At 44.5% G+C, this 25320-nt stretch overlaps 4 protein-coding genes and 4 long non-coding RNA genes across 26 annotated transcripts; 6 read left to right on the forward strand and 2 right to left on the reverse strand.

Annotated features, from left to right (window-relative positions):
* Positions 1 to 480: 480 nt before the first annotated feature.
* On the forward strand, positions 481 to 6598 carry LOC136189680 (uncharacterized). 2 transcript variants are annotated; one of them, XM_065977711.1, is made up of 11 exons: positions 481 to 536; positions 596 to 675; positions 732 to 856; positions 916 to 1016; positions 1069 to 1686; positions 1740 to 1894; positions 1949 to 2128; positions 2183 to 2339; positions 2387 to 2499; positions 2548 to 5563; positions 5625 to 6598. In XM_065977711.1, exons 5-11 carry the CDS (start codon positions 1137 to 1139, stop codon positions 6299 to 6301), a joined length of 4848 nt encoding a protein of 1615 aa, XP_065833783.1. In that variant the 5' UTR covers positions 481 to 536; positions 596 to 675; positions 732 to 856; positions 916 to 1016; positions 1069 to 1136; the 3' UTR covers positions 6302 to 6598. The 2 variants fall into 2 exon arrangements, with proteins under 2 accessions (XP_065833783.1, XP_065833791.1); XM_065977719.1 differs by lacking the exons at positions 481 to 536; positions 596 to 675; positions 732 to 856 and having other exon boundaries at positions 891 to 1016.
* A 158-nt stretch (positions 6599 to 6756) lies between these two features.
* Positions 6757 to 13124, forward strand: LOC136183819 (phosphatidylcholine translocator ABCB4-like). Of its 10 annotated transcripts, none has more exons than XM_065970614.1 (11): positions 10915 to 11014; positions 11190 to 11320; positions 11607 to 12006; positions 12054 to 12225; positions 12278 to 12401; positions 12448 to 12564; positions 12621 to 12675; positions 12725 to 12786; positions 12837 to 12888; positions 12937 to 13039; positions 13087 to 13124. In XM_065970614.1, the coding sequence occupies exons 6-11, from the start codon at positions 12545 to 12547 to the stop codon at positions 13116 to 13118; spliced, it is 324 nt and encodes a 107-aa protein (XP_065826686.1). In that variant the 5' UTR covers positions 10915 to 11014; positions 11190 to 11320; positions 11607 to 12006; positions 12054 to 12225; positions 12278 to 12401; positions 12448 to 12544; the 3' UTR covers positions 13119 to 13124. The 10 variants fall into 10 exon arrangements, 9 of the variants coding, with proteins under 9 accessions (XP_065826667.1, XP_065826735.1, XP_065826686.1 ...); XM_065970621.1 differs by having other exon boundaries at positions 10925 to 11014; positions 11080 to 11432; XM_065970630.1 differs by having other exon boundaries at positions 10925 to 11014; positions 11080 to 11362.
* Positions 8399 to 10027, forward strand: LOC136183874 (uncharacterized). Of its 3 annotated transcripts, none has more exons than XR_010669259.1 (4): positions 8399 to 8665; positions 8718 to 8819; positions 8870 to 8944; positions 9020 to 10027. It is a non-coding gene; the product is annotated as an uncharacterized lncRNA (long non-coding RNA). The 3 variants fall into 3 exon arrangements; XR_010669261.1 differs by having other exon boundaries at positions 9141 to 10027; XR_010669257.1 differs by having other exon boundaries at positions 8870 to 10027.
* Positions 13125 to 13302: 178 nt separating the features above from the next.
* On the forward strand, positions 13303 to 13894 carry LOC136183866 (uncharacterized). The gene is made up of 3 exons (XR_010669256.1): positions 13303 to 13470; positions 13540 to 13689; positions 13754 to 13894. It is a non-coding gene; the product is annotated as an uncharacterized lncRNA (long non-coding RNA).
* Positions 13895 to 14011: 117 nt separating this feature from the next.
* Positions 14012 to 16521, forward strand: LOC136183803 (kelch domain-containing protein 2-like). 2 transcript variants are annotated; one of them, XM_065970577.1, is made up of 9 exons: positions 14012 to 14307; positions 14357 to 14464; positions 14519 to 14617; positions 14665 to 14798; positions 14852 to 15611; positions 15662 to 15816; positions 15871 to 16050; positions 16101 to 16254; positions 16302 to 16521. In XM_065970577.1, the coding sequence occupies exons 5-9, from the start codon at positions 15062 to 15064 to the stop codon at positions 16373 to 16375; spliced, it is 1113 nt and encodes a 370-aa protein (XP_065826649.1). In that variant the 5' UTR covers positions 14012 to 14307; positions 14357 to 14464; positions 14519 to 14617; positions 14665 to 14798; positions 14852 to 15061; the 3' UTR covers positions 16376 to 16521. The 2 variants fall into 2 exon arrangements, with proteins under 2 accessions (XP_065826649.1, XP_065826656.1); XM_065970584.1 differs by having other exon boundaries at positions 14674 to 14798.
* Positions 16522 to 16794: 273 nt separating this feature from the next.
* Positions 16795 to 18861, forward strand: LOC136199993 (uncharacterized). 4 transcript variants are annotated; one of them, XR_010673271.1, is made up of 4 exons: positions 16795 to 17359; positions 17412 to 17515; positions 17567 to 17756; positions 18335 to 18861. It is a non-coding gene; the product is annotated as an uncharacterized lncRNA (long non-coding RNA). The 4 variants fall into 4 exon arrangements; XR_010673270.1 differs by having other exon boundaries at positions 16795 to 17134; positions 17203 to 17359; positions 17567 to 18861; XR_010673272.1 differs by having other exon boundaries at positions 16795 to 17134; positions 17330 to 17359; positions 17567 to 18861.
* A 34-nt stretch (positions 18862 to 18895) lies between these two features.
* On the reverse strand, positions 18896 to 20846 carry LOC136197798 (uncharacterized). The gene is made up of 10 exons (XR_010672602.1): positions 20609 to 20846; positions 20430 to 20506; positions 20336 to 20377; positions 19969 to 20286; positions 19849 to 19920; positions 19642 to 19793; positions 19516 to 19594; positions 19312 to 19466; positions 19175 to 19265; positions 18896 to 19123 (listed from the first exon to the last, which is right to left on the reverse strand). It is a non-coding gene; the product is annotated as an uncharacterized lncRNA (long non-coding RNA).
* A 1572-nt stretch (positions 20847 to 22418) lies between these two features.
* Positions 22419 to 25093, reverse strand: LOC136197777 (UDP-N-acetylglucosamine--dolichyl-phosphate N-acetylglucosaminephosphotransferase-like). 3 transcript variants are annotated; one of them, XM_065987619.1, is made up of 8 exons: positions 24536 to 25093; positions 24395 to 24455; positions 23980 to 24322; positions 23797 to 23917; positions 23520 to 23733; positions 23047 to 23470; positions 22755 to 22998; positions 22419 to 22696 (listed from the first exon to the last, which is right to left on the reverse strand). In XM_065987619.1, the coding sequence occupies exons 3-8, from the start codon at positions 24141 to 24143 to the stop codon at positions 22637 to 22639; spliced, it is 1227 nt and encodes a 408-aa protein (XP_065843691.1). In that variant the 5' UTR covers positions 24144 to 24322; positions 24395 to 24455; positions 24536 to 25093; the 3' UTR covers positions 22419 to 22636. The 3 variants fall into 3 exon arrangements, with proteins under 3 accessions (XP_065843691.1, XP_065843678.1, XP_065843684.1); XM_065987606.1 differs by having other exon boundaries at positions 23980 to 24455; XM_065987612.1 differs by having other exon boundaries at positions 22419 to 22520; positions 22588 to 22696; positions 23980 to 25093.
* Positions 25094 to 25320: the final 227 nt, after the last annotated feature.

Here is a 25320-nt window from a genome sequence, read left to right on the forward strand (position 1 = left end):
TCTCACCCGACTTATGTCATTTTTCAGTTATCCGTCTTATGCATGATTTTTGTAATTGCATGTTTTTTCATTGCAATTCCTGATCACAGTGTTGTAGCGCACGCTAGTGCTTTTCATCGCCAGTGCTTTCGACGCTACGGAATCGCGCCCTACTCATGCTTCGCGGAGATGCCGAAGTATTTGCAATGCCAATGCATCGTTTTGTCGACTGCAAACAAGCACAAGCAAAGAAACAGTTATACAAGACATAAACAAGAACGAATTTGAAAGTCAGTTCTGCGTTCGATCTCTTAATACTGGGAGACCAACTTGTTGGCTCTTCGAGCGCACTCGTTGGAAGCTCCGACATGATTACATCGCCGGAACTGAACTGAATCTCTGTCTGAAGGAGAAAATTGCCCTTTTAAGATTATATACAATTGCGTCTAGGCTGTGATAGAATTTCCAATTGGGGATTGTTTTGAATCAACTTTCGCTTATGAAAAAAATTGGAGGAATTTTCATTTCAGCTTTTGTGAAATCCTAATATGAAAATGGTTTCTCAAGTAGAATGATGCATAGAATCAATGAGATACGTTTCTCTCTATTTGTGCAGAAAGACGGCGCATGGCGCTGTAAACGCTGGAGATTGGATTAATGGGCGGAGACACGATGAGGCGAACCATTGCGGAAATAGTAATTGTAGAAATATTGTTTTCAATTTGAAAATATGTGCAGTTCGGTTTCTATAGAAACACGGAATGGAGAATGCGACATCTCTCGATAAAACAGCCGACGATTGCTCAAAATGAATTTTGAAAATGAATTTATTCTCTAAGGCTTTAAGGCTAAAGGCTGTGGCTCAAAGTTTATCAAAGTATTTGCATATTCCTGTCGCGTGATGCTTGACCTTTGTCTCACCCCGTGACTCTATAGCCGCCGATACGTGCTATACCTCCCGTTCGAGCCGTTTGAGTCGTTGCCGGCGTGATTGTGTCTTACTGCAAAGGTTGCTGCCTTGACAAAGAACGATTTCGGTTTAGATCAATAATCATTGTTCTCCAAATACGTGTATATACATACATATAGACTCTTTTGGATCTTTCGTCCGTGACGCACTCGAATCCATCCTCTCAAAACGTTTTTTCTTCTCGAAAATGTCATTTGCGTGCCCGTCATCTCGAATTGGACACGTCGCCGCAGTTGTCAATGATGAAATGCTTCTGTGGGGAGGAGTATCGGTGAAATCGACGGGAGACGAATACGAGTGCTCTCCCGATGTGATTGAGTGCTTCAATTTGTTGACAAGACGATGGTATCAACGACAAGCAACGTCAAACAGCCCATCCGACATGCCTCATCCATGTTCCGATTCACGAATCGGCGTCGTTCAAAATCGGGACATTTATCAATTCGGTGGTTCCTACCCCTCTTTCGGCCGTCGCGCCTTTTCGAACGCTCTCCACAAATTAGATGGTTTGACGCTCGAATGGGAACGAATCGTTCCCAAAAACCAATCGACGCCCACCGGGAGATCGCACCATGGAGTGTGCGTGTTAGGAAAGGAAGGAGATGAACACCTTGTCCTGATGGGAGGATTAGGAGCAAAAGTTTCCCCAAAATCGAAGGAAGTTCAATTCCTTCCTAATCCTGATGATCCCTCCGAGGGGTGGAATAATGAAGTTTGGTTGTTTTCTCTCCGAAAGAGTAAGTGACGTTTAGACTGTCTTTAATTTGATGTAGTAGTCATTTGTTTGAAGGGACTGCGATTCTAGCTCAGTGCACAGGAAATAAACCATGTCCTCGGCAGGGACATTCCTTTACTGCAGTTGATGTTAATCAAGCAATTCTTATTGGCGGTACTAATCGTTTGCAAGTTTTTTATGATGCTTTTCTATTCGTGCTCAACTCACTGGTATAATGAGATAGGTTTGTCATTAATTATATAAATAGTGTGTATTTTGCGTAGGAGTGGATTGAAATGAAATTGGATAATCCTCTCATTCCTCGATTCCTCCATTCGACGGTCGTTGTTAATATTCTCGCATTGGGGGGGCCAGTTGCGTTTGTCTTATGGGGATACGGGGAAGAAAGGTTTCCTCTGTCTCGCGCCCAAATGATTATAATTCGCTATCAAAAGTGCGATATGGTAATATAATTCTTTTTATATAACATTTTAATTAACATGAAGTTTATTTGACAGGTGGAAATATCAGGTGAGCCCATTCCAACTCCAACAGGGTTTCAGTCGGTCTGCTCCGTCGTTAAAAGAGGTCTTTTGTTTTTCCTGCGATTTGGAGGATCACTCCATCAATTGGTTGGGGCACCGCCAAAGGCGCTATTAGACATTTTGAAATACGGTAAAGTTATAACTGACTTATTCAAATGGAATTCATAAGTTACATAGATTTGAAAGACGTTAGTGGAATACTTTTTCGGCACGATTTGAACGAACCAATCGAACAAGATGCTTGCAGATTTCATAGAAATGAGCCTTTTTGTTCTAGCTCTTCAACAATGGTACGGATATATGTTTAAACGGGTATAAAAACATTTTCTTTTTTGCAGAATCGTGAAGAGCTCTCTCTGAAAGAAAACGAATATTTGAATTCGACTCCCCAACGAGTGGAAGACGTGATTACCGTCGTAGCGACTGAAGGCGTTCTCGTCTTCACTCGATGGAGAAAATTCTCTTCTCCAGTCTCATTAGACAAAGGAGCGGAGATCTCCATTCCCAATACGGGATCGACCCTTCGACTTCATCTTCGCGACGGGGGCGTGGCAGTTTCGACGACTCCAAAAACGTCAATGAGCTTTACCGTCTTTACATTTGACGCCAAACAATCGGAGGGTGTCCGTGACGACGAATTCGTTAGCGATCTCATTCAATTGTCGTTTTCTTCCGGCTTAACCGACGATGACTTTCACATTGAAATGTGTCACGAGCACGGCCTCAATCTCGATCCAACGTCGCCGACAAAAAGTGCTTCCAAGGTCGTTTTTTTCTGTCTATCGAGCGGTTCGAAGCCGAAGACGGATTGCCCAATTAAATTCGACGAGAAAATCGTCATTGATAGAGCGGGAGAGAGGAAAATCACCGCTCTTCTTCAATCGTCTGTTGTTAAAGTCGTCGTCTCTCCTTCTACTGCGGCCGCCGCCGTTGCCTCCTCCAACGTCGACGTGAGTTTCAGTTTCTTCACTCATTTTTACGGCTTGGGTCGTCAGGCATCTTCATTCCGAGTTCTTTCTTTCGAAAAAATCAAAATTCCTGACGCTTGGCAATTTGATCTTTGCATCATCTCGACGCGTCCCGAACATCGGGATCGTTTTCTGGCTTATCGCAACGACCACCTTCGTCAGCCTCTTCTTCTCGATCGACTCGTTCATAATGTTCTCTCGCCCACGGAATCGATCATTGTCGAAGTGGACGACATTGAAGGATGGATCAACGAGAGTCTTCGCAAAAAAGTGCTAGTCAGCATGCAGCAGTTGTTAGCGGCGAGACGTAGTCTCATTGACGCGTGGGTCGAAACGTTCTCTTTCGCCTACAACATTGCAGAACTTGTACAGCGACTTCCGACGTTGTCCGCTTACGTCACGATCGAATCTGGCGATCGACGTCAACGCCTTCACATTCAAGACTCTTCACGCTTTTTTCAAGAATTTTATGACAAGGCTCTACAACGCGGCTTTGTGTCAATCGATCGGTCTCGTGTAATTGTTGTCGGCCAAGACGGAGCTGGAAAGTCGTGCCTCGTCGACTCTCTTCTAAACCGACCGTTTGAGAGCGGGAAAGCGAGCACGGAAGGGGCGGCAATCACCATGACTCATACAGCGGCCAGCGGGTGGATAGCTACTAACAGCAAAGACTTCTTGGATCGTTTTATTGCGGAGGGTTGCTATTGCAATCTACAACAGTCGTCGTTAAAGGAAAGCGCTTCTGAGCCGACTACCTTTTCCGAGGCGAAAAATTTTCCTTTCCAACTGGAGGAAGCTCCAGAAGCCGATCATCTTGCTTCTCTGGTCGAAGCAGAAACAGTACATCTAGCGAAAAAATTTAAAGGCGATAATTTGAATTCGGTTGGCATAGAGGCGAAAACCCTCACACCTAATCAGCAGCTCCTGGTGACTAATTTCCTAGCAGATAAACCGAGCGAGGAAGATCTCCGCGAAGGAACGCTCAGCGTTCGCGACATCTGGGATTTAGGTGGCCAAGAAGTTTATCTTGCCACTCACTCAGCCCTCATGCCAAGCAGTGACACCTTTGGGTTGTCTATATACATGGTTGTAATGGATATCTCTAAGTCGCTATCTGATAACGCTGAGTCGTTTCATCGATCAACGGTTGGTGAGATGATTAACCTATCAAGTGATATGGGCTGGATTCGAACGAATAAGGACTTTCCACTCTACTGGTTCGGCTCAATAACGGTAGCTCACGAGGAAATGACACAAGGCGAATATTGGTTAGGCGAGGATGAGGAGGTAAAGCCTCCGCCAGTTTTTGCGATTGGTTCTCACCGAGACGTCGTGGAGAAGGACAAGCAAAAGTTTCCTGATTCAGCCGCTGTACGAAAATGGCTAAGCGAGCAAGGAGACCGCTTTGAAGAACTTCTAAGTGACAGTGATTTTGTCAGGCACATCGTCTTGCCGCAATGGGGCGATGACAGGAAAGACGATGAAGACTTTCGCGAAGGAATTCATTTCATTCAGCGAATTTTTCTAATAGACAATTCCGTATCAGGCTCGGGCTCTCCGTGCAGAACTGTTGAGGAGATTCGACGCAGAGTAGACCGCATGGCGTCTACGTATTGCAGGCGAATGCAGAAACAGCCCCTATTTTGGGTTTATCTTGAACGTCTTCTTTTCCGTTGGCACAAAAGCATGAAAACGGTTGTGGCTAGAGTGAACGAAATAGCAGACATAGCTCAGGAGCCGAACATCTGTGCTATATCAAGTCGCGAGGAAGTCGTCGCGGCGCTGAAGTTTCTTGCTAATGTTGGAGCAATTCTCTTTTACCCGGAAGTAGAAGCCGTGAAAGACTTTGTTTTCACCAGTCCCACGTGGGTAATCAAAGCTCTGTCGGCGTTTGTAACTGCTGCTAAACCGGGTCCCAATCTGGAACCGGAGTGGAGAAGGCTCAAAGAAAAAGGTGTTATGTCGATCGAACTGATGAAGTACCGCCTTAAGCAAATGAGACAAGGAGCCAACTCAGTTAGCGATGCGTCCGGCTCCTCAGAAGACGACAACGCAGATGTAATTAAAAATGAAAACAAGCTCATTGTTCGGCTTTTGCAACTACTTGACGTCATCGCACCCCTTGCTGAAGCATCTGAAAACGAATTTTATGTTCCGGCGATGCTGAGAAAGTCGTTTATTTACACGCGAACTTGCTGGGAGGGGCACACCTTCTCTTCCCCTTTCCCTGCTCCTCTTATCGTCATTCCTACGAAGCTGAAGTTTGTTCCGGAATGTATCTACTTCCGTCTTGTAACCCGTTTTCTGAAATTGTATCCGATAAAACCGCGACTTTCTCGTCATCAGTGTATCTTTTTCGTGAAAGATGAGGAATCGACAGTGCTAGGTACGCAGTTTATTGTCTTAGAATTATATATATGCAATGATTCGTGTTCCTCTCTTGGCAGTTGAAGTTGAATTGTTGTATCACAGCCGAGGCAAATGGATAGCTCTAACAATTCGCTTCATCAATGAAGAAGACCCATATAAGATTGGCTGCAAGTTCTTGGCATCGATCAAAAACGAGCTTCGGCGGCAAATGAAATCTATTTGTCAACAGGGCATGCGGGGTTTTAAATACAACATATGCTGCCAAATAAGAGAAGCCAGCCACATCGACAAGGTGTTGGTTATTGATCTCAGTAATCTTCCTGTGATTTATAGTGGCGAGGAGGAATATTCTCCAAACGTTACCCATCTTTTCAATTCGCTTGATGAGCCAGTGACTGCGAATCGTGAAGATTTTCTTCAAATCAACTTTTGGTTTGGGCAACTACCAGCTCGTGGTTCTACTTTAATTAACCCTTTCGTTAATCTTCTGCCGTCTGTCTCTCAAATTAGTGATCTCGCATACGAAATTGGTTCTCAATGGAAAGACGTTGCACGTCGACTGAAGCGTTGTCCGTTTAGTCACAACGACATTGTGTGCTTTGAGGAAAAATTCCCTAGAGATTTGCGAAATCAAGCTCAATGTATGCTCGACGCTTGGCTTCAAAAATACGGCTCTGAAGCTACCGTAAAAGCTTTGCGCGAATCTCTTATTCAAGCGGGATTACGGATGGTAGCAGAAAAGATTTTGTCGTAGATAAATGTGTAACCTAGGCAACAAGTTCAGTATAGGTGCTTCCACGCGTAAACACATTTCATGCGCTGTATGCCTATTTCTTATCGCTCTCCTGGATTTTCAAGTGAAGACGATGTATCTCGATCCATCGCTTTTCTACTTTTTGGTCGTTCTACATTGCCAGAGTCGCTCTTTTCTTTTCATTTTTTTATCTGAGACGTCTTTTACCTCGGTTTTGTAAATGTTTTATATCTTCTTAGGTTTACACGATTTTTTGTTTTGTATTTTTTTACAATTGGCGACACGTTTGGAACCGTACACGGGTTTTCAGATTTTTTCTTACAGCGATACACTGCCATAAATTTGTTGTGATTTTTCATCTTTTCTCGGTTTGTAAATCCTTTTCAATTTTTTAGAATAGCATCTTTTGTGCCTGCTGAAAACGTACAATGACAGACTACTACATGTATTAATCACGTGAACGCTTTCATCTCATGGCCGGTTGCGTTTCTTTCCTCCTGGGAGCTAGAAGCCGCGGAAGCCCGCAGAAACCCACTCTTTAATTTATTGAGGTGCGTTTCTGGTCGTTCGCAATCGCGTCGGCTCAGTGGGTCCCCTTACCGTTACAGCGTTGTTTATCATCTCAGCTCGCGCTACTCTCATGCGGCGACTCGTAGCGACATTTGACTGCATCTTTTCTCTCATTTCATCGTTGAAGAGTCGAACAAGAAGCTCTGCGATCGATTTCGCTAGTCGAAAGCCACGGTTGTCCTCTTTGTCTGCACTGAACTGTATTTAATGTAGTTTTAATGATACAGGCAATTGCGTCTAGGCTGTGATGGAGACCGTTCTGAAATTTTTCAACGGAAAAATTGAAGGAATTTTTATTTTGACTTCAAGATATGAAGGAAGTTACTTGGGTGGAATGATGCATAGAATCAATGAGGCGTTTTGGTTTGTAGTAGATCTAGACTTCATGCATACATACGCAAACAACTCTTTATACAGGTATGGGTCGATGCTTATTGAGAGAGAAGAAATGACGCCAGGAAATGTTCTCACGGTAAGAAATAAATATATAGCATTTATCTACATACGTTTTTTGTGTTCTATAGACTTTCTATGCTCTCTTGATTGGAACGTTTATCATACTGCTCCGAATTTTTTTCAAGTGAAAGTCACGTGAACAAAGAATTTTTTATGAATAACGCGTTTCCTTCTCTAGGTCAAATTGGATGGTCACAACATTCGAAAATTAAATATCCAATGGCTGCGACGTCAGATAGGCGTGGTCAGTCAGGAGCCCATCCTCTTCGATGTCACAATCGAAGAGACCATTATGTACAGAAAAGAGGACGCCACGAAGAAGGAAGTCGTGCGAGCGGCGAAACTCGCAAACGCGCACTCATTTATAACGAAACTACCCAAAGCAAGAGAGAGAGAAAAAGACCACGTGGTATTTCCTAATAATCATTTTTCCTCATATGGTTATCATACTCTCGTGGGAGAAAGGGGGACCCAGTGTTCGGGTGGAGAGAAACGACGCATCGCAATAGCAAGAGCAGTTATCCGCGATCCAAAAATCCTCCTATTAGACGAAGCAACGTCGGCTCTCGACTCGCACAACGAACACATAGTCCAAGAAGCATTAGACAAAGTCACAAAGAAAAAGTCAATAATTAAATAAATAATTAATATATTTAGGCGAGAGCAGAACGAACGACAATCATTGTCGCCCATCAATTGACCACCGTACAGAACGCCAACCTCATCATCGCAATCGAACACGGTCGCGTTGCAGAAAACGGCAAGCATGCGCAGCTCATCAACTTGGGAGGCGTCTATCAACAATTAGTCAATGCCCAAGTAAAAGAATATAAAAATTTATTATCGTATTATATTATTGTTTCTTTCAAAGAGTCTTCTTGGTGACGTCAAAGATGATGACGTTGATGATTCGGGCGTGGACGATTTGATGGGACCCCGCCCAAGTGGTTGGGTCTTCGAAAGAATCCTCTCATCGCCGTACAATCGAAAGTCCAAGGACGCAATTCGTCGTCGCTTCGTTCCGTTCGTTCGATGCGCGCACTTCGGCGCACGGCGTCCCAAGTGAGCTGTCTCTCCCTCAAGGGGATTGCGTGGGGGCGGAGTCACTCCGTAACCGATTTTGCTAATGATGGGATTACGGATACCATCGTTGATATGAATGAGGATGAGGATAGTTTGTGTGAAGAGCGTCTTGGAGGTGACGATTCGGATGCGATTGTCAAGAAGATGCAAGAGGCAAATGAATTCGCCAGAAATGAAAATTATTCTATTGGGTACCTTCATGTGAGCGGGGGAACGTGACCCGTATTCGCTGTTTTACCAGGAGAAGTCTTTAAGGTAATCTCAAAATAATTTTCTATTTATTTTTCTATTTATTTGTTGTCTTTAGACGTATGGTTTGAAAGAGGATGAGTTGCTGGATAAAGCCGTCGTCTATTCGGTTGCTTTCGTTGCCGTTGGCGCTCTCTCCGGCGTTTCGCACATGTTGCAGGTAATATTAGGTCACGTGTCATTAATTTCTATTCATTAATATTTTCTCAGACCGGTTTCTTTGCCGCTTCCGGCGAGAAGTTGACGATGCGATTGCGAACCTTAACCCACGCTTAATTTATTGAGGTACGTTTCTGGTTGTTCGCTCTCGCGTCGGCTCAATGGACCCCCTTACCGTTTCACCGTTCTTTATCATCTCAGCTCGCGCGGTGTAGCGACATTTCGCTGCATCGATTCACTCATTCCATCGTCGAAGACTCGAACAAGAAGCTTCTCCGCAATCGATTTACGGATAGATATAAAATTATTTTTATTTGTGTAGAATTGCGAAGAGCTGTCGCAAAAAGAACGCGAGTAGTTGCATCCGGCTCCCCAAGAGTGGAAGATGTGATTAGCGTTGTGACGCCTCGAAGCGTTCTCATCTTCACTCGATGGAAGAAATTCTTCGCTCTTATCTCATTGAACAAAGGAGCCGAGATCTCTATTCCAAACAATCGCGGGGGGGGGGAGGAGGCCTCACCGATCAATTAGACAAGCGAACGAAATGAAATGCGAACGCCCTTACTTCGGACGTTTTTTGGAACCGGCAAACGCGTACAGACAAGACAAACCAAAAGAAAAAGACAAATTTGAAGTCAGTTCAACGTCGGGCTCACAGACTCAGTGCAGTTTGACGCTCTTAATGGCGTCGTTTCTCATGCCCAAGTCGTCGGGAGTCGGGTATTCGCCGCTGTCTTTCGTCGAATTGGGACCCGTCTGTTGAACGCCTTCATAGAACGTCCACCTGCCATCCGTGTTGATGATAGCCGAACTCCAGTCCGACCTTCCAAGTTCGTCGACCGAGTCGCTGCAGCCCTGGCATATGCCTCCGTAGTGATAGTGGTCGAAAAGGGTAAGGTGTTTCTCCGAAGAATTGAGTGGTCTTACGGACAGTATGTCACCAAAATCGCTGACCTTGCCCATGGTCGCATCAATGATACGAACGTTGACTTTGCTTGTCGATTGGCTTGGGTTGCCGTTGCAATTGCTATAGCGGTATATGAGCCATTTTCGGTGGTCATTGACTTCAGCCGCCACCCCCTTTTCCGGCATATTCTTTTCCTCTGAGAATTCCTCATGGCCCCTAGAGAAATAAACGGTAATCGTCATGTTGAATTATCGAGTTAGTCGGAGTTGTGAGCTTCGTTCGCTTGGGCCTCCTTTTTTATAGGCAGCGCCGCGGACCTGCATGGCCGGCTGACGCGGTTTGTTTTTCCGTTAGTGTCAGCTGCCGTTAGTGTCAGCGGTTGACGTATCCCCCATGCGGCTGTGCCACAACTTGGTCCTTGGAGTTTCTTAGTTATGGACGTCTTTGAAAGTAGGACAGATATTAACGATTCAGCTGTGTATTTGATTTATGTGCTTGGCTTCCACCGTGGCAGAGCCTTGGCGTGGCGCGGCGTTTCCCGCGTTGCCACAGTCAGCTGTGCTAGCTGTGTGTCACCTGTTGCTGCGGTTGTCTCGCTTCCTCGCGCGGACGCGGTTTTTGAGCAATATAGAAGAGCGTCACCTGTTTCCATCATCTCACTCTTTCTAATTAGAATTCATGAGTCGAGGCAAAGTTCCGAGAGTTCTAGAATTGGATGCTATATTCCGTAGTTTTTCACAATAATGACGTACTAAAGTGTACATATAACGGGACACATTATCGAGAGAACCCAGTACAGGAGCAGCTTGGGTTTGCGTGCTGCGAGCTGATAATGTGCCTCATGACACAGTCACCTGAGGAGGTATAGCTAACCAGCAGGTCGTGCAAGCTGATAAATTTCCCCTGACACGTTGCATGCACAATTACTCGATGGGGCAGAGATGTTGGGTAGCTCTGTGTCATCCTCACATGACATATCAAATAGTAAATTTTTTCGTGCAGATAAATTCTGTATAAGCACGCCGTGGTTAGACAATCTGATGCCCATAATTGCACATACTGTAGGCACTAATGGAGTAAAGAAGTGGTCATCATGCTAAGGGTGTTCTGGGATCACATGATGGCCAACAACGGGCCATCATTATCTAAAATTTTAGTTTAGTGTACATCTAGGTTATTGATTGAATCAATCACGTGATCGCTTCCATCTCCTGAGGCTAGTTGCGTTTCTTTCCTCCTGGGAGAAGCCGCGGAAGCTCGCAAGAAGCCCCACCCTTAAATTTATTGAGGTACGTTTCGGGTCGAGCGCATTCGCGTCGACTCGGCGGGTCCCCTTACCGGTACGTCGTCTCAGCTCGCGCTATCTCTCCCACGGCGATTCGTCGCGACGTTTCGCTACATCGAGCCACTCGTTTGGTCATCGAAGAGTCGAACGAGAAGCTCAGGGATCGATTTCGCTCGTAGAAAGCCGTTGTTCGACGAGACCACGCCTATTCGCCTCCTCCGGGTTTGCGGGCGACATCGAACGGGGTCCCCAACGGGGAAGCGAAACGAAGGAAAACGACGACACATCGCTCAAGCGAAGTATCAGACAGGTAAGAAGAAGAAGCAAAGAAACCCTACGATGTTTTTATAAGGTAACGTATGATTTCTCGTAATTCGAGTCCCGTTGAACCGAAACTAAAGCCAGTCTCTTATCACACTTTGGTAACCAAGGGGTTCACAGATTGAGAGAAGGGCTTAGGCATCACGAAAAAACGACTTACCTACCTAATTAGATTATATTGTGTTAAGATGTAGCTATTTATATTTGAATTAAATATTTATTTAAACTTACTTCTCCTAAGTTAAGTTAATAACTATTTATTTTTTATTTTCTAGTATCGATTTGCTGATAGAATCGACGTCATTTTTATCAATCATTTCCAAGGCAACAACGTCACAATACCCGACGCGACGTTCGATCTCATCGAAGGTCCCAACGCGTTGGATAGTAGTCGGTCACGTGTCATGTTTTGTAATGAATCAATGACGTCGACTTCCTTGCCTAAAACCTAAATGTCTTGACTTTGAATCGGAGATGGCGAAGAGGGCGATTTATTTCGCTATTATTGGAGCGATTACGCTTGTCTTTGCCTTCTTTCAAATTTCTCTCTGGGTGATGGCTTTGCAGAGGCAAATTACTCGAATGAGAAAGGCTGTTTCTTAAGGCCATTTTGGCGCAGGAAGTTGGCTGGTTTGATTTGCATAATCACGCGGAAATAATTAGCCAATTGGTTGAGTAAGCCATCAATAATAAATAATTCTTCCTAATGATTATTCTATTAGTGGTATTGAGAAAGTTCATGAGGGGATTGGTGACAAAGTGGGCGTGTTCATTCAAGGGCTCGCCTCCTTTGTTGCCGGTCTCGGAATAGCGTTTTGGAAGAGCTGGGAAATGACACTCGTAGTCCTATCTCTCGTTCCCTTACTCGTCATAAGTCTGGCATTCACATCGAAGGTGAAAAACTCATTACTTTAATTAATCGGTATTTATTTATGTATTGTCTTAGTTGGTGGCGAGGTTTTCGACTCAAGTTCAAACGGCCTACGGAAGAGCCGGAGTCATAGCTGAAGAAGTTCTGGCCGCAATTCGAACAGTGAAGCATTTAGAGGCCAAAACAAAGCAGCTACAAAGTATATATAATTAATTAATTAATTTAAATAATTATTTATTATTTAGATATGAAGCTTGTTTGGATGATGCACGTCGTTTGGGAAGGAAGAAGGGCGTGTCATCGGGCGTGGCAGTGGGCTGTGTCTATTTCGTATTATTCAGCATGTTTGCATTAGCGTTTTGGTTAGCAGAAGGCCTACGTAAATCTAGACTTCATGCATACACGACTTTGTATATAGGTATGGGTCAAAGCTTATTGAGAGAGAAGAAATGACGCCAGGAAATGTCCTCACAGTAAGAAATGAATATAGAGCAATTATCTACATACGTGTGCGTTATACAGACTTTCTATGCTCTCTTGATTGGAACGTTTATGCTAGGTTATGCTGCTCCGAATTTTTTCAAGTAATAGTCACGTGGAAAAGGAGTTTAATAGACTTATATATTTTCTTTAGGTTTGCTACTGCTACTGGAGCAGCAGCCGGTCTTTTTGCAATACTAAATCACGTACGTGTCCTCATGTCCACGTTCTCCTCAATGACTCTCTTTCCACAGAAACCCAAAATTGATTCTTCTGCTGAAACGGGAATGCGATTACGTAGCGTTCAAGGTCTCATCGAATTTATTGACGTTGACTTCTCCTATCCTTCGAGACCAGGCATCAAGGTCAATAGTGTTTCACATATATTTAATTCGTTGTTACAGATATTAAACAGCATCACGTTCAGTGTAAATAGTGGGGAAACGAAAGCGCTCGTGGGCGCAAATGGATGTGAGAAAAGCACGCTGATACAACTCCTACAAAGATTCTATGACCCAACAGCAGGAAGAGTATATAAAAAATATTCTTTACTCTCCAATGTTATGATCACGTTTCCTTCTCTAGGTCAAATTGGATGGCCACGACATTCGAAGATTAAATTTCCAATGGCTGCGACGTCAGATAGGCGTGGTCAGTCAGGAGCCCATCCTCTTTGACGTCACAATCGAAGAGAACATTATGTACGGAAAAGAGGACGCCACGAAGGCGGAAGTCGTGCGAGCGGCGAAACTCGCAAACGCGCACTCATTATAACGAAACTACCGAAGGCAAGAGAGAGAGAGAGAGAGAGAGAGAAAGACCACGTGGTATTTCCTAATAATCATTTTTCCTCATAGGGTTATCATACTCTCGTGGGAGAAAGGGGGACCCAGTGTTCGGGTGGAGAGAAACGACGCATCGCAATAGCAAGAGCAGTTATCCGCGATCCAAAAATCCTCCTATTAGACGAAGCAACGTCGGCTCTCGACTCGCACAACGAACACATAGTCCGAGAAGCATTAGACAAAGTCGTCACAAAGAAAAAGTCAATAATTAAATTAATATATTTAGGCGAGAGCAGGACGAACGACAATCATTGTCGCCCATCGATTGACCACCGTACAGAACGCCAACCTCATCATCGCAATCGAACACGGTCGCGTTGCAGAAAACGGCAAGCATGCGCAGCTCATCACCTTGGAGGCGTCTATCAACAATTAGTCAATGCCCAAGTAAAAGAATATAAAAATTTATTATCGTATTATATTATTGTTTTTTTTCAAAGAGTCTTCTTGGTGACGTCAAAGACTGCAATTCCTTGAACACCGTGTAGCGCACGCTAGTGCTTTTCATCGCCAGGAGCCAGTCGCTTTCGACGCTAAGGAATCGCGTCCTACTCATGCTTCGCGGAGATGCCGAAGTATTTGCAATTCCAATGCATCGTTTTGTCGACTGCAAACAAGTACAAGCAAAGAAACAGTTATACAAGACATGAAACAAGAACGAATTTGAAAGTCAGTTCCTCGTTCGATTTCTTGATACTGGTAGACCAACTTGTTGGTTCTTCGAGCGCGCTCGTTGGCAGCTCCGACATGATTACGTCGCCGGAACTGAACTGAATCTCTGTATGAAGGAGAAAATTGCCCTTTTAAAATTATATACAATTGCGTCTAGGCTGTGATAGAATTTCCAATTGGGGATCGTTATGAATCAACTTTCGCTTATGGAAAACAATTGGAGGAATTTTCATTTCAGCTTTTGTGAAATCCTAATATGAAAATGGTGTCTCTAGTAGAATGATGCACAGAATCAATGAGATGCATATCTCTCTATTAGTGCAGAAAGACGGCGCATGGCGCTGCAAACGCTGGAGATTGGATTAATGGGTGGAGACACAATGAGGCTAAACGAAGCGCAAGAACCATTGCGGAAATAGTAATTGTAGAAATATTGTTTTTAATTTAAAAATATGTACAGTTCAGTTTCTATAGAAACACGGAATAGAGAAAGCGACATCTCTCGATCAGACTGCCGACGATTGCTCAAAATGAATTTTGAAAATGAATTTATTCTCTAATGCTCTAAGGCTAAAGGATGTGGCTCAAAGTTTATCAAAGTATTTGCATATTCCTGTCGCGTGATGCTTTGTTTCACCCCGTGACTCTATAGCCGCCGATACGTGCTATACCTCCCGTTCGAGCCGTTTGAGTCGTCGCCGGCGTGATTGTGTCGTACTGCAAAGGTTGCTGCCTCGACAAAGAACGATTTCGGTTTAGATCAATCATCATTGTTCTCCCTGGACCAAGTATAGACTCTTTGTGATCTCTCGTCCTTGACGCACTCGATTCCATTTTCTCTATTCTATCCTCCTTCTCGACAATGTCTTCTGCGTGTCCGCCATCTCGAATTGGACACGTCGCCGCAGTTGTCAATGATGTGATGCTTCTGTGGGGAGGAATATCGGTGAAATCGACGGGAGACGAGTACGAGTGCTCTCCCGATGTGATCGAGTGCTTTGATTTGTTGACAAGACAATGGTATCGACGACAAGCAAAGTCAAACAGCCCATCCGACATGCCTCATCCATGTTCCGATTCACGAATCGGCGTCGTTCAAAATCGGGACATATATCAATTCGGTGGTTCCTACTCCTCTTTCGGCCGTCGCGCCTTTTCGAACGCTCTCCACAAATTAGATGGTTTGACGCTCGAATGGGAACGAATCGTTCCCGAAAACCAATCGACGCCCACCGGGAGATCGCATCATGGAGTGTGCGTGTTAGGAAAGGAAGGAGATGAACGCCTTGTCCTGATGGGAGGATTAGGAGCAAACGTTTCCTCAAAACCGAAGGAAGCTCAATTCTTTCCTAATCCTGTTGATCCCTCCGAGGGGTGGAATAATGAAGTTTGGTTGTTTTCTCCCCAAAAGAGTGAGTGACGTTTAAACTGTCTTTAATTTGATGTAGTCATTTGTTTGAAGGGACTGCGATTCTAGCTCAGTGCACAGGAAATAAACCATGTCCTCGGCAGGGGCATTCCTTTACTGCAGTTGATGTTAATCAAGCAATTCTTATTGGCGGTAATAATGGTATGCCAGTATTTTGTGATGTTTTTCTATTCGGGCTCAACTCACTGGTATAATGAGATAGGTTTGTCATTAATTATATAAATAGTGTGTATTTTGCGTAGGAGTGGATTGAACTGAAATTGGATCATCCTCTCATACCTCGATTCCTCCATTCGACGGTCGTTGTTAATATTCCCGCATTGGGGGGGCCAGTTGCGTTTGTCTTATGGGGATACGGGGAAGAAAGGTTTCCTCTGTCTCGCGCCCAAATGATTATAATTCGCTCTCAAAAGTGCAATATGGTAATATAATTCTTTTTATATAACATTTTAACAAGACGTTTATTTGACAGGTGGAAATATCAGGTGAGCCAGCTCCAACAGGGTTTCAGTCGGTCTGCTCCGTCGTTAATAAAAGAGGTTTTTTGTATTTCTTTCGATTTGGAGGATCACCCCATCAATTGGATGGGGCACCGCCAGAGGCGCTGTTAGACATTTTGAAATACGGTAAAGTTATAACAGACTTTTTCAAATGGAATTCATAGGTTGCATAGATTTAAAAGACGATAGTGGAAAACTGTTTTGCCATGGTTTGAGCGGACCATATGAACAAGAAGTGAGTAAATGACGAATTTTTTTTTCTTTGGAACCGTACATTTGTTTTCCGTTTTTGTCTTACAACAGTCCCCAATCTCTGCTTTTATGAATTTTTTAGCTTTCAGCTTTTCTCGGTATGCGTAGCAATTTCAATTTTTACTATTGGTATCTTTTCAAGTTTTGTGCGTTCATATTGAGTAATCACGTCATCGCTTTCACCTCTTGACGCCAGTTGAGTTTCTTTCCTCGTGGAGAAGCGACATGAAAGCAATTGAAACCATGGGTAATTAATTAAAACTTGAATTATACATACCTATAAGGTAGCCTCGGTACCAGAAGGTCTGGTCTAAGGCAATTTAGTCTAACCTTGAAGTAACCTCGTAACCCAGAAGCACGGCTAAAGAAATTACTGCATTTTCTACGCGTCATCATTAGCGCGCTTGAAAAGAATCCTGTGTGGCTGTACTGTAGGTACTATCATCAGTATGGGCATAGATACAAGAGTATCGGAGAAACCGCTCAGTCATGAGGATTGTCGACGTTTGTCCTTCTCTCCTACGCCGTTGCCAGGAGCAAATGTGGGTCGCCGGACCAAAGGAGTCGAGAAGAAAACGACGTATAATCGTTAGATGAACATAAGCATTCGAAGCGCCCTCTTCTGTCCTTAGACTCGTTTTTTCTTCTCAAAGACGCAAGGCCGGTCCGTTGAGCGAGAACGATGTTTTCTTTCCTGCGGAAGCAGCCCCGCCCCTTCCTCATCGCCCAATGGCCGCGACGCATCCGCTCCCTCGTAAGCAATCGCGCGTCTATCGCTCCGTCGCTCCTTTGAATTTTGTTCAAATTGACTATTTCTGTCAGCGACTTAGTGAAGTCGTATTCGGGGGCCCCTATTTCGGACCCGCTGTCCATTCGTACTTGCTTCACGCGCTTTGCATATCAGAAAGTGAAATTTAGTACTATTTGCGTGACTAAATGCGTGTGGTAGATGCTGAAAGAAGAATCAATGGATCCTAAGGTCTGTCTTTCGGTCCCAAATGGTGTAAACGATAAGTGATATGACCCCTAAGGTATACATATTTTTGCAAATGATGCCAATGACGTCACGCAGCTGCTCACTACAGGCCCTTGCTGGTGTGGCCTTTGCAAGTGCTTCAACGATGCTGAATTTCAAGTACGAGCGGGTTTTTATAGAATTATTTAATCGCCCTCTCCTTTTCTTTAGATTTTGAGTGGTGATGGGACTTCGCCGGTTGGCAAAATCGTTTCTCAGTGGTCGAACGTCAGACGGAACGCGAGCGAATCGTGAAACTGACACGTTATCAGGGGAAGGAGCTACGAGATTTCCATGCTCTCTCAGAGAAACAGATGCAGGAATTGAAAGAAGAACGGATAATAGAATTAGGCAAAAAAAAGTAAGTCTTTGGCATGAGAACTCCTAGAATGGATGCCGAGGCTAAACGAGCGTTTTTGTATCAAGTTTCTCGCAACCAAGAGCTAATCAACTCCCCACTTCCTAGATATACTGTATTGTTAGCTGGTCCTCCAACTTGTCTGTACATGGTTGGGGCTTATGAGTAGCAGCTCTTGTAGGCTCCCTTTTCTGCTATATCGTTATCCACGATGTTTTAGCTATACATTTTAATTAAATTAAAATCTTTTTGGGTTATGTATTCTACGTAAAATTACAAAGTTCAAAATTATGTTATTTTGAATAGCAAAATGCGATGTTGCTAATTCTTGCTCTTTCCCGCATGACTTGACAAATTTTTATTTTCTAATTTCTCAAACAATAGTTATCGTTGTTTGAGACCAATTGAGCTCAATGGAGCAAAAACCGTGAGCTAGTTTTGTATCTCACAGTTTTTCCAAATTGAACTCTCTTTCACCCTTCTTATAAAACAGAAGGGCATTTAATTTTCATATGACGTCACGGTATTTAACTATTTCTAAACAATTTATTTTATCTAATAGTTGGCATTTCTTTCTGCAGTCCATTGAAGTGACGAAGAGGTAGACCGCAGTCCCAACGTCCTCAGCATGACGGGTCGGTCCATCTGCCGGACTGCGGAGATTCGCATCTTTATTCCATAGATGCGGTCTCCTAAACTGCTTGTATGCCTCCTGGATAACGAGGCCATAGCGTCTAAACTGTCCCATCTCCTGGGCAGGCCTACATCAACCGCTGAAGCGGTTGTGCGGCCCCGAGCTGGAAAACTGCCCACTCACAAGGCGTGTATCTCCGGACGAGGCTACTATCTATATTGGTAGTCTCTCTTGGAGAATGACGTCTACAGCAAAATATGCCTGACTGCCTATTGATCTAATGAGGGCAGCTGGCATACATTTTCCCTGTGCCTTTGGGATGTATAATAAAAGGCACCCCTCGGAACAGACGGGTGAACTGTTCCTCCTTAGGGGGGCTTGGGTCAAAGCCCCCTCCCCGCATGGAAAAGCCAAGAGAAATTTTTATTTCGTCTCTGAGCTACTTCCGGGTTATTTCCGAGTATATGAAATAAAAACGTCATCTCTCTGTATGTGCTATGAGTCGTCGTGACGTGCGTGCCGTAGACGTTTATTGTATTCATGTGATACGGTTACAGTTCTGCGGCGTAAGAAAAACATTCAGCTTCACGTGCAGGAAACGAAAAAGTAAAAAAAAAACAAAAGAACTATCTAACTACAAATACGAAGAGCACACAGCTTGCAGATTTTCTCTCAGGCCCCAATGGGCTTTGGAGCTTCTAGTATAGTTGTCATTGATACCACAAAGACAATCAATCTAAAATGAATAAAATGGAGATCATGCATTATTGATAAACAGATCGCTTACCATGACATCCTGTGCAGCGACACGGTCTCAAAATTGCAATTCTCCACGGAGAAATAAAAGCGCCAGACGTACGTACGTACGTACGTACGACCTAAGAAAAAATCAACATCAAAATACTCTTCATATCCCAAGCATACCAGAATCGTGAGTCCGTCTGACGCCGCGCAGATTTTTTGCCAATCCGCTTTGGAGCTTCTGTTGTGATCGTTGGACACCACCTCGATTCTTCATCGATGTTTCCGAACGACTCTTTCTCTTGTGGCTAGAGAGCGCCCTAGTGATGCCAATCAATCTGAAATCGATAAAATTGAGATCGTATTATTGATAAAGTGATCACTTACCATGACATTCTTTGCTGTGACACGGTCTCAAAATCACAATTCTCCACGGAGAAATAAAAGCGTCTGACGTACATACAACCTAAGAAAAAAATCAGCATCCAAATACTCTTCAAATCCCAAGCATACAGGCTGGAATCGTGGGTCCGTCTGAACGCCGTGCAGATTTTCGCCAATCGGCTCTGGAGCTTCTATTGTGAACGTTGACACCACCTCGATTCTTCATCAATCTTTCCGAACGACTCTTTCCCTTTTGGCTAGGAAATTGAATGACAATCAATCTAAAATCGATAAAATTGAGATCGTATATGCATTACTGATAAAGAGATCACTTACCATGACATTCTTTGCTGTGACACGGTCTCAAAATCCCCACGGAGAAATAAAAGCGTCAGACATACGTACGACCTAAGAAAAAGAATCAGCATCCAAATACTCTTCATGTCCCAAGCATACCCGATATCAAGTCAGAACGCCGTAACGTTTCTTCTCTCCGTCTCAATCAGCTTCTCTTCGGCACGACGATCGGCTTCTGCGACGTCTTCGGTTTCAAACGTAACTGCTTTTCAGGCGTCGTCATGGTCACGGCGACGGAATTTCTACGACGGTGCGGACGTAAACGACGTCATTGTCGTCGCCACGGAAACGGAAAACTGACTTCCGGCGAGGTGGCGACAGACGGCACGAATTGCGGTGGATACTCGTTGCTAGAGGCAACGGAGCGGTGAAAATTTGCGATGATTTTTTATTGTTTTCGTGGCGTTTTTCTTTCTCCTAGGAAAGAACGGATGAAATAGAAGTCGCTCTTTTCCTTATCGCTCACCGTTCGCTTTGACGTATGTAGCCTTCTATCGCTCCTCTTTGCCTACACAAGAGAGTGAGAGCTACGAAGAGATCGAGATCGAGAAGAACGTTACTTGATCGAATACTTGCACCGTTTCTCCGATCTTGAGCACGACTTCTCGATCGATTCTTGCTTCTTAGATGTGGATCGCTGCAAAAAAACAAGGAGAAAGTGATCGGCGAAGGCCGCGTGGAGAGATCGCTTTTTTTTGTCGCGAAAAAAGGGCACCCGATCGACCGAACGTTTGCCTACGTCGTCGTTTGCATTCTTCTTTAGCTCCGACGCCATCGCGGCGCCGAAGTCGAGCGCTTTCGGCTTCTACGCCACGATTTCTTCTTCATCGATTAGACGAAATCACGTGTTCGTTCGTTCTACGATGTCCCGTTCGATGACGAGCCGGCGAATGCCCGTTCTACGATAATCTACGCGAAACGTAAGAAAAGAAACCATGTAGAAGAGCAAGGCGACCACGAGGCATCTTCCACAATCTTGAACTTGAGGCGAGAAAGCTTACATCATTCGTTGCTAAAAATAGAATTGCTGACCATAATCGTTGTGTAATCAACAGTCAAACCGGTTTTTATTTTCGCACCTATTCAGAGAAACCAATGACAGCTCTAGGTGAAACCACGTGACTTTGACGGACCAATGAGAGCAATGGGTGGGGCTACGCTGTTCAAAAGCAACGCGCACACCGATTTCTCTTCAGTTGAGGCCTAGGGTGGGTGCGGCGTGGAGCAATCTGCGTCTCATCCTTGACGGACTGGCTCGGGAGATTGGCAAAAGGACAGTCAGGATTGTTGGATCAGCGTGGCCCACGGATTAATCCCGTGCCGGAGCCTGTAAGCAGGGCGATGGGGGGCTTCGGCCTCGGTTCACGCACTGAGCGGAAAGATCGCTTATACGTCTTATTGTTGCCAAACGAGCACGGCCTGCGTTAGGCAGAGTGGGCACGGCTGTATTCTGTTAAACACAAAAGAAAGAACAGACAGACACGGCTCGGAGGGGGTGTCGCAAGCGGTCTGGTTGCCGGCACTTATCTCACCAATTGGCGCGATTAGATTGCTGATGATCTGGCTCAGGAGACTTCGATTCAGGCATTGCACGTCCTTTCCTGTCGACTCCTACAAACTGTGGTCAGCCGCTCTCCTCCTCAGAAGCCCTGGTTCTTAGCTATATGCTTACCAATGTGGTCAGGTATCGTCGCGCCGGGGGATTCGGTATTAGGGGCCGACTACTCATCCAGGCGGATACTGATTGAGGGGGCCTATGAGGTCAATATACTCGCCCGACACTTTTTGGAACCGGTGGTCATCGCTTGCGGTGGCTGCCATGAGCTACGTAGCGTTCGAACCTCCCCGTGGTGTAGCTCGGGTAATGCTAATACGAACGCATTCAGAAAAGGTACGTACCGCGATTATTTTAAAACAGTGACTAATAGGAGTTTGATTTTTAGGTGGTGCGTTGAAGAGCGATGAACGAAATCAAAGACAGACGAATGAAAACGATTCGCGAAGGCATATAGAAGGCCTGGAGGAAGGAACCAGAACGAAAGGACAAAGGAAGAATCGAAACATACTGTAGACATCTATATTATAGGTTTTGCATGAGCTCGTGTATGAAATAAAATGTGCGCAACGTATTCTCTCCTTCACACTTGATCCTCGCTCAGCCTGCGATCTAATGGACGATTTTCTGAACGTGGAATCCAGAGGCAAGCGTGTTTATGCGATATTCGTCAATGAAATGCGCTTGTAGCTGATTCGCGACTCGCGATTTCGATTTCGTTTTCGGACCTAAAGGAGGCTTCGAAAATACAGCAGAACGTTGATCGGGACATCAGCAAAGACGAAGTGTAGCTAAACGAGGATTTTATGTACATATCTAGGGACAATGGGAAAGGGGGAGATGGAATCTGTCGCTATTAAAAAAAGGAGGCACTGCGAAGCCTTTCTTGTACATTGGACAGGCGGAGAGACATCCGTCTTTCGTCTGCGCCGCGTTCTAAGCAAGTAGAGGCCCTGGACGGCAAGCAAAGGGAGATTTCTTCTAAGTAGCTGTGTCCAGACGACCCGTATAATATAATCAATAAAATCAATAGAAAAGTTGAGCTAAAGATATTCGAAAAGTTGAACAGCACAACAGAGTCGTTTAGGCGTCTCAGCTGAAAAGAGAAATAGAACGTGCGCTAGAAAGGAACGCTCAAGAAGGCTCAAACGTTTACAAAATACCATCTATATGCATGACGTCACATATGTATGAAACATTTTATAATGACAGTCAATAGAATGTCCACGCTAGAGGATATCGTATAAAGAGAGCAGCCGCACTTCCCAATATCTAATAATTAATTAATTAATTAATCATAATCGATTTCTCTAAGGCGTCATAATCTTGCCTGTATTGCAAGCATGCACTTGGTCAATTTATCTTCACGAATTGGTCCCACGATCTTAATGACAAAATTGATGAGAGTCAGATTGCTTACTCGAATTTCCGTGCCGTCTTCCCCCTTTCCTCTCTGAACGTCAGCCAAGTGAAATGTGCTAAGAATGTGAAGGAGTATGTGACCAATGCGAGACAAGTCATTGGACTTGAATTGAGAGTAGCTCATATGTAGCAACCCACTCTCAGGATGAAACCTTGAAAAACATTCAAATACGACATCCAATAAATTATTATAATCTCACTTCGGAAGACGATGTCTTGGACATGGAATAATTTTAAAAAGCTGCGGCACAGAATAGAGAAAATTGACAATTTGTGGCAGGAAAAATAGAAGTAGGGTTTTTCCAAAGTGTCCAAGAATTCCCACAACGGCAAACGTCATTCCAGCGAAATAGCAGAACGTGTCGCCAACGAAAACGGCAGACGGATACCAATTATGATGGAGAAGAGCGAGAGACACGCCCAGAAAGGGTATAAGAAAATAGAGAGAGAACAAATGAAACCAGCCAGCCTCTTGAAAGATCAGCTCCATGATATTGAAAATGACAACAGACGCTGCTATGACAACGGATTGACCACACTCCACGCCGTTGATACCAGCGAGAATGTTGATGGAATTGGTACAGAAAACAGCCAACATGCCCATATAAATATAGTAGAGCAAACCTAGATATAATGTACATATTTTATTTATTTATTTATTAGGACTCTGTACCTAGATCTATGTTGTTTCCTAGAAGGAATCGTAGTGGAAGTGGAACGACGATAATTGTTCTCTGGATTGTCACGAGATATGCCATGAGAAGAGGAAGCGACGCCACGGTGGGTAATATCAATCGGTGTCGCCATGGCAAATCGAGAACGTCGTCGCCGAAGCCGAGAAGAATCATGCAGCAGATTGATAGCAATGCAGAAAGAAAAACGACAAACTAATAACGATAAATTAATTAATTTATTTAACTGATGACGTGCCCTTCGCTAATTCGATTTACTTGTTCGTGTGGAAAGGGGTGTGGTCCGCTTTGTAGCCAAGCGAAAAGAAATGGAAATGGTATGAATGCGAACATTGCGACGAGATAGACCGTTCCGCATACGACTCCCAGGCCTTCTGGTCTAGAAAACGATATGCGGTGCAAGGTGAGACGGGCGCGGGGTCCCCTTTCTTTCGTACGTACACGGGATCGTTCGACGTCTTGTTCAGATCGCGTCCGAAGAGTTTCGCGCGAATGAAATGGGACGACATCGATGGGATGAGGCGTTTGGCGATGAGAAAGGCGAGGAAGGATAAGAGGAGGTTGCAGGCGAGTGGGCCGGCCGCATTTCCAACTTCGTTCGCCATTTTGCACGAAAGCTATGTTTGATAGCGCGCGCAGCTGTGACGAATTTGTGGTGACGTAAAACACGCCGTCACTAATCCGGCATTAATTAATTGAGCACTCTCTATATACGGCTCAGGCTTTAGTTGTTGAAAGGAAGACTCGGCCAAAATTATATTGCACGAATGGGACCTTCGGTTATCTGTATAGCGCGCAGTCGTGACGAATTTGTTGTGACGTACAACTGTATTGTAGAAGGCGCAAGGCCACTTACCTTGCCAGCTGGTCTACGATGAGGAAGGAAGAACCGGCCGCAACGTCGTCACCAATAAGCACTGGCATAATTGATTAATTAATTAATAGCGCCCGCAGACGAAACTGAAGTGACGTAACGACACTGCCACTAAATTTGAACCTTGTTTATGGAATGAGGATTCGATTAGAACTCCCATGCTCTTGATGTATTGGAAACAGGCTGCATGCCCAACGAAAATTCTTCCATATCTTCCCTTGTAATTTCTTGGCAATTGGCGTCGCGTACAGAGACAAGGCGCAATGGACGGAGAAAGAAGTGTATTTATAGAATTAGAGTGTTGTAATTTTTATGTACTGCACCCTTTCTTGGCCTTTGTTGCGTCATAGAATCTTCGAAGGAGTTGCATCGTGCAGCACGGAATTGTACTATACAATGATTACAGTTGGCCTTGATGTGGTGATGCCTGGTCTTGAAGGATACGCAATACGAAAAGTCGACATCAAATAAAATTCAACAAGACCTTGAACGCTCCTTAGTCTCATTCACGTGCTTGAATTAGAATTGCAAAAAAGAGCGACAGCCGGCCCATATGCCTGGAAACGAGGAAGAAAGAACCGCGGCCGCATTTCGTTCACCAACTCGACCTTTAGTAGCGCACGCAGTCGTGACGCTGTGACGTAGCAATGGCACACTGTACTGTAAATAAGATTGACCTATCCATCTATGAGAGCTAGCCCATTTAGGCATGCAACTGATTATTTTCTGTTCTTGTTCGCATTATCCCATAGTAATGACCCACTCTCGCCGGCGTAATCGAATTTCAGTCTAAACGTATTCAGGGTTTTCGAGGTCCTGTTGCAGCATTCTTTTGGTAGCTCAAAAATGCGATTAGAGCGGTCGTGGTTTGTCTATCGCGACATCGTTACGACGCCTGGGCGTCCGCT

Source organism: Oscarella lobularis, chromosome 1, assembly GCF_947507565.1.
Source record: "Oscarella lobularis chromosome 1, ooOscLobu1.1, whole genome shotgun sequence".
Taxonomy (NCBI): Eukaryota; Metazoa; Porifera; class Homoscleromorpha; order Homosclerophorida; family Oscarellidae; genus Oscarella; species Oscarella lobularis.

What these genes read in the sequence shown, in the direction of transcription:
- LOC136183803 (XM_065970577.1), top strand. Translation starts at nt 15,062, where the DNA reads ATGTCTTCTGCGTGTCCGCCATCTCGAATTGGACACGTCGCCGCAGTT. An exon ending in GTTGTTTTCTCCCCAAAAGA is followed by an intron (nt 15,612 to 15,661) that starts GTGAGTGACGTT and finishes ATTTGTTTGAAG; the next exon opens with GGACTGCGATTCTAGCTCAG. An exon ending in GTTAGACATTTTGAAATACG is followed by an intron (nt 16,255 to 16,301) that starts GTAAAGTTATAA and finishes TAGGTTGCATAG; the next exon opens with ATTTAAAAGACGATAGTGGA.
- LOC136189680 (XM_065977711.1), top strand. Translation starts at nt 1,137, where the DNA reads ATGTCATTTGCGTGCCCGTCATCTCGAATTGGACACGTCGCCGCAGTT. An exon ending in GTTGTTTTCTCTCCGAAAGA is followed by an intron (nt 1,687 to 1,739) that starts GTAAGTGACGTT and finishes ATTTGTTTGAAG; the next exon opens with GGACTGCGATTCTAGCTCAG. An exon ending in TATTCGTGCTCAACTCACTG is followed by an intron (nt 1,895 to 1,948) that starts GTATAATGAGAT and finishes TATTTTGCGTAG; the next exon opens with GAGTGGATTGAAATGAAATT.
- LOC136197777 (XM_065987619.1), bottom strand. Translation starts at nt 24,143, where the DNA reads ATGGCGAACGAAGTTGGAAATGCGGCCGGCCCACTCGCCTGCAACCTC. An exon ending in AAGACGTCGAACGATCCCGT is followed by an intron (nt 23,918 to 23,979) that starts GTACGTACGAAA and finishes ATCGTTTTCTAG; the next exon opens with ACCAGAAGGCCTGGGAGTCG. An exon ending in CCAAGACATCGTCTTCCGAA is followed by an intron (nt 22,999 to 23,046) that starts GTGAGATTATAA and finishes ATGTTTTTCAAG; the next exon opens with GTTTCATCCTGAGAGTGGGT.
- LOC136183819 (XM_065970595.1), top strand. Translation starts at nt 7,119, where the DNA reads ATGGAGACCGTTCTGAAATTTTTCAACGGAAAAATTGAAGGAATTTTT. An exon ending in GCTGCTCCGAATTTTTTCAA is followed by an intron (nt 12,787 to 12,836) that starts GTAATAGTCACG and finishes TATTTTCTTTAG; the next exon opens with GTTTGCTACTGCTACTGGAG. An exon ending in TTTTTGCAATACTAAATCAC is followed by an intron (nt 12,889 to 12,936) that starts GTACGTGTCCTC and finishes CTCTTTCCACAG; the next exon opens with AAACCCAAAATTGATTCTTC.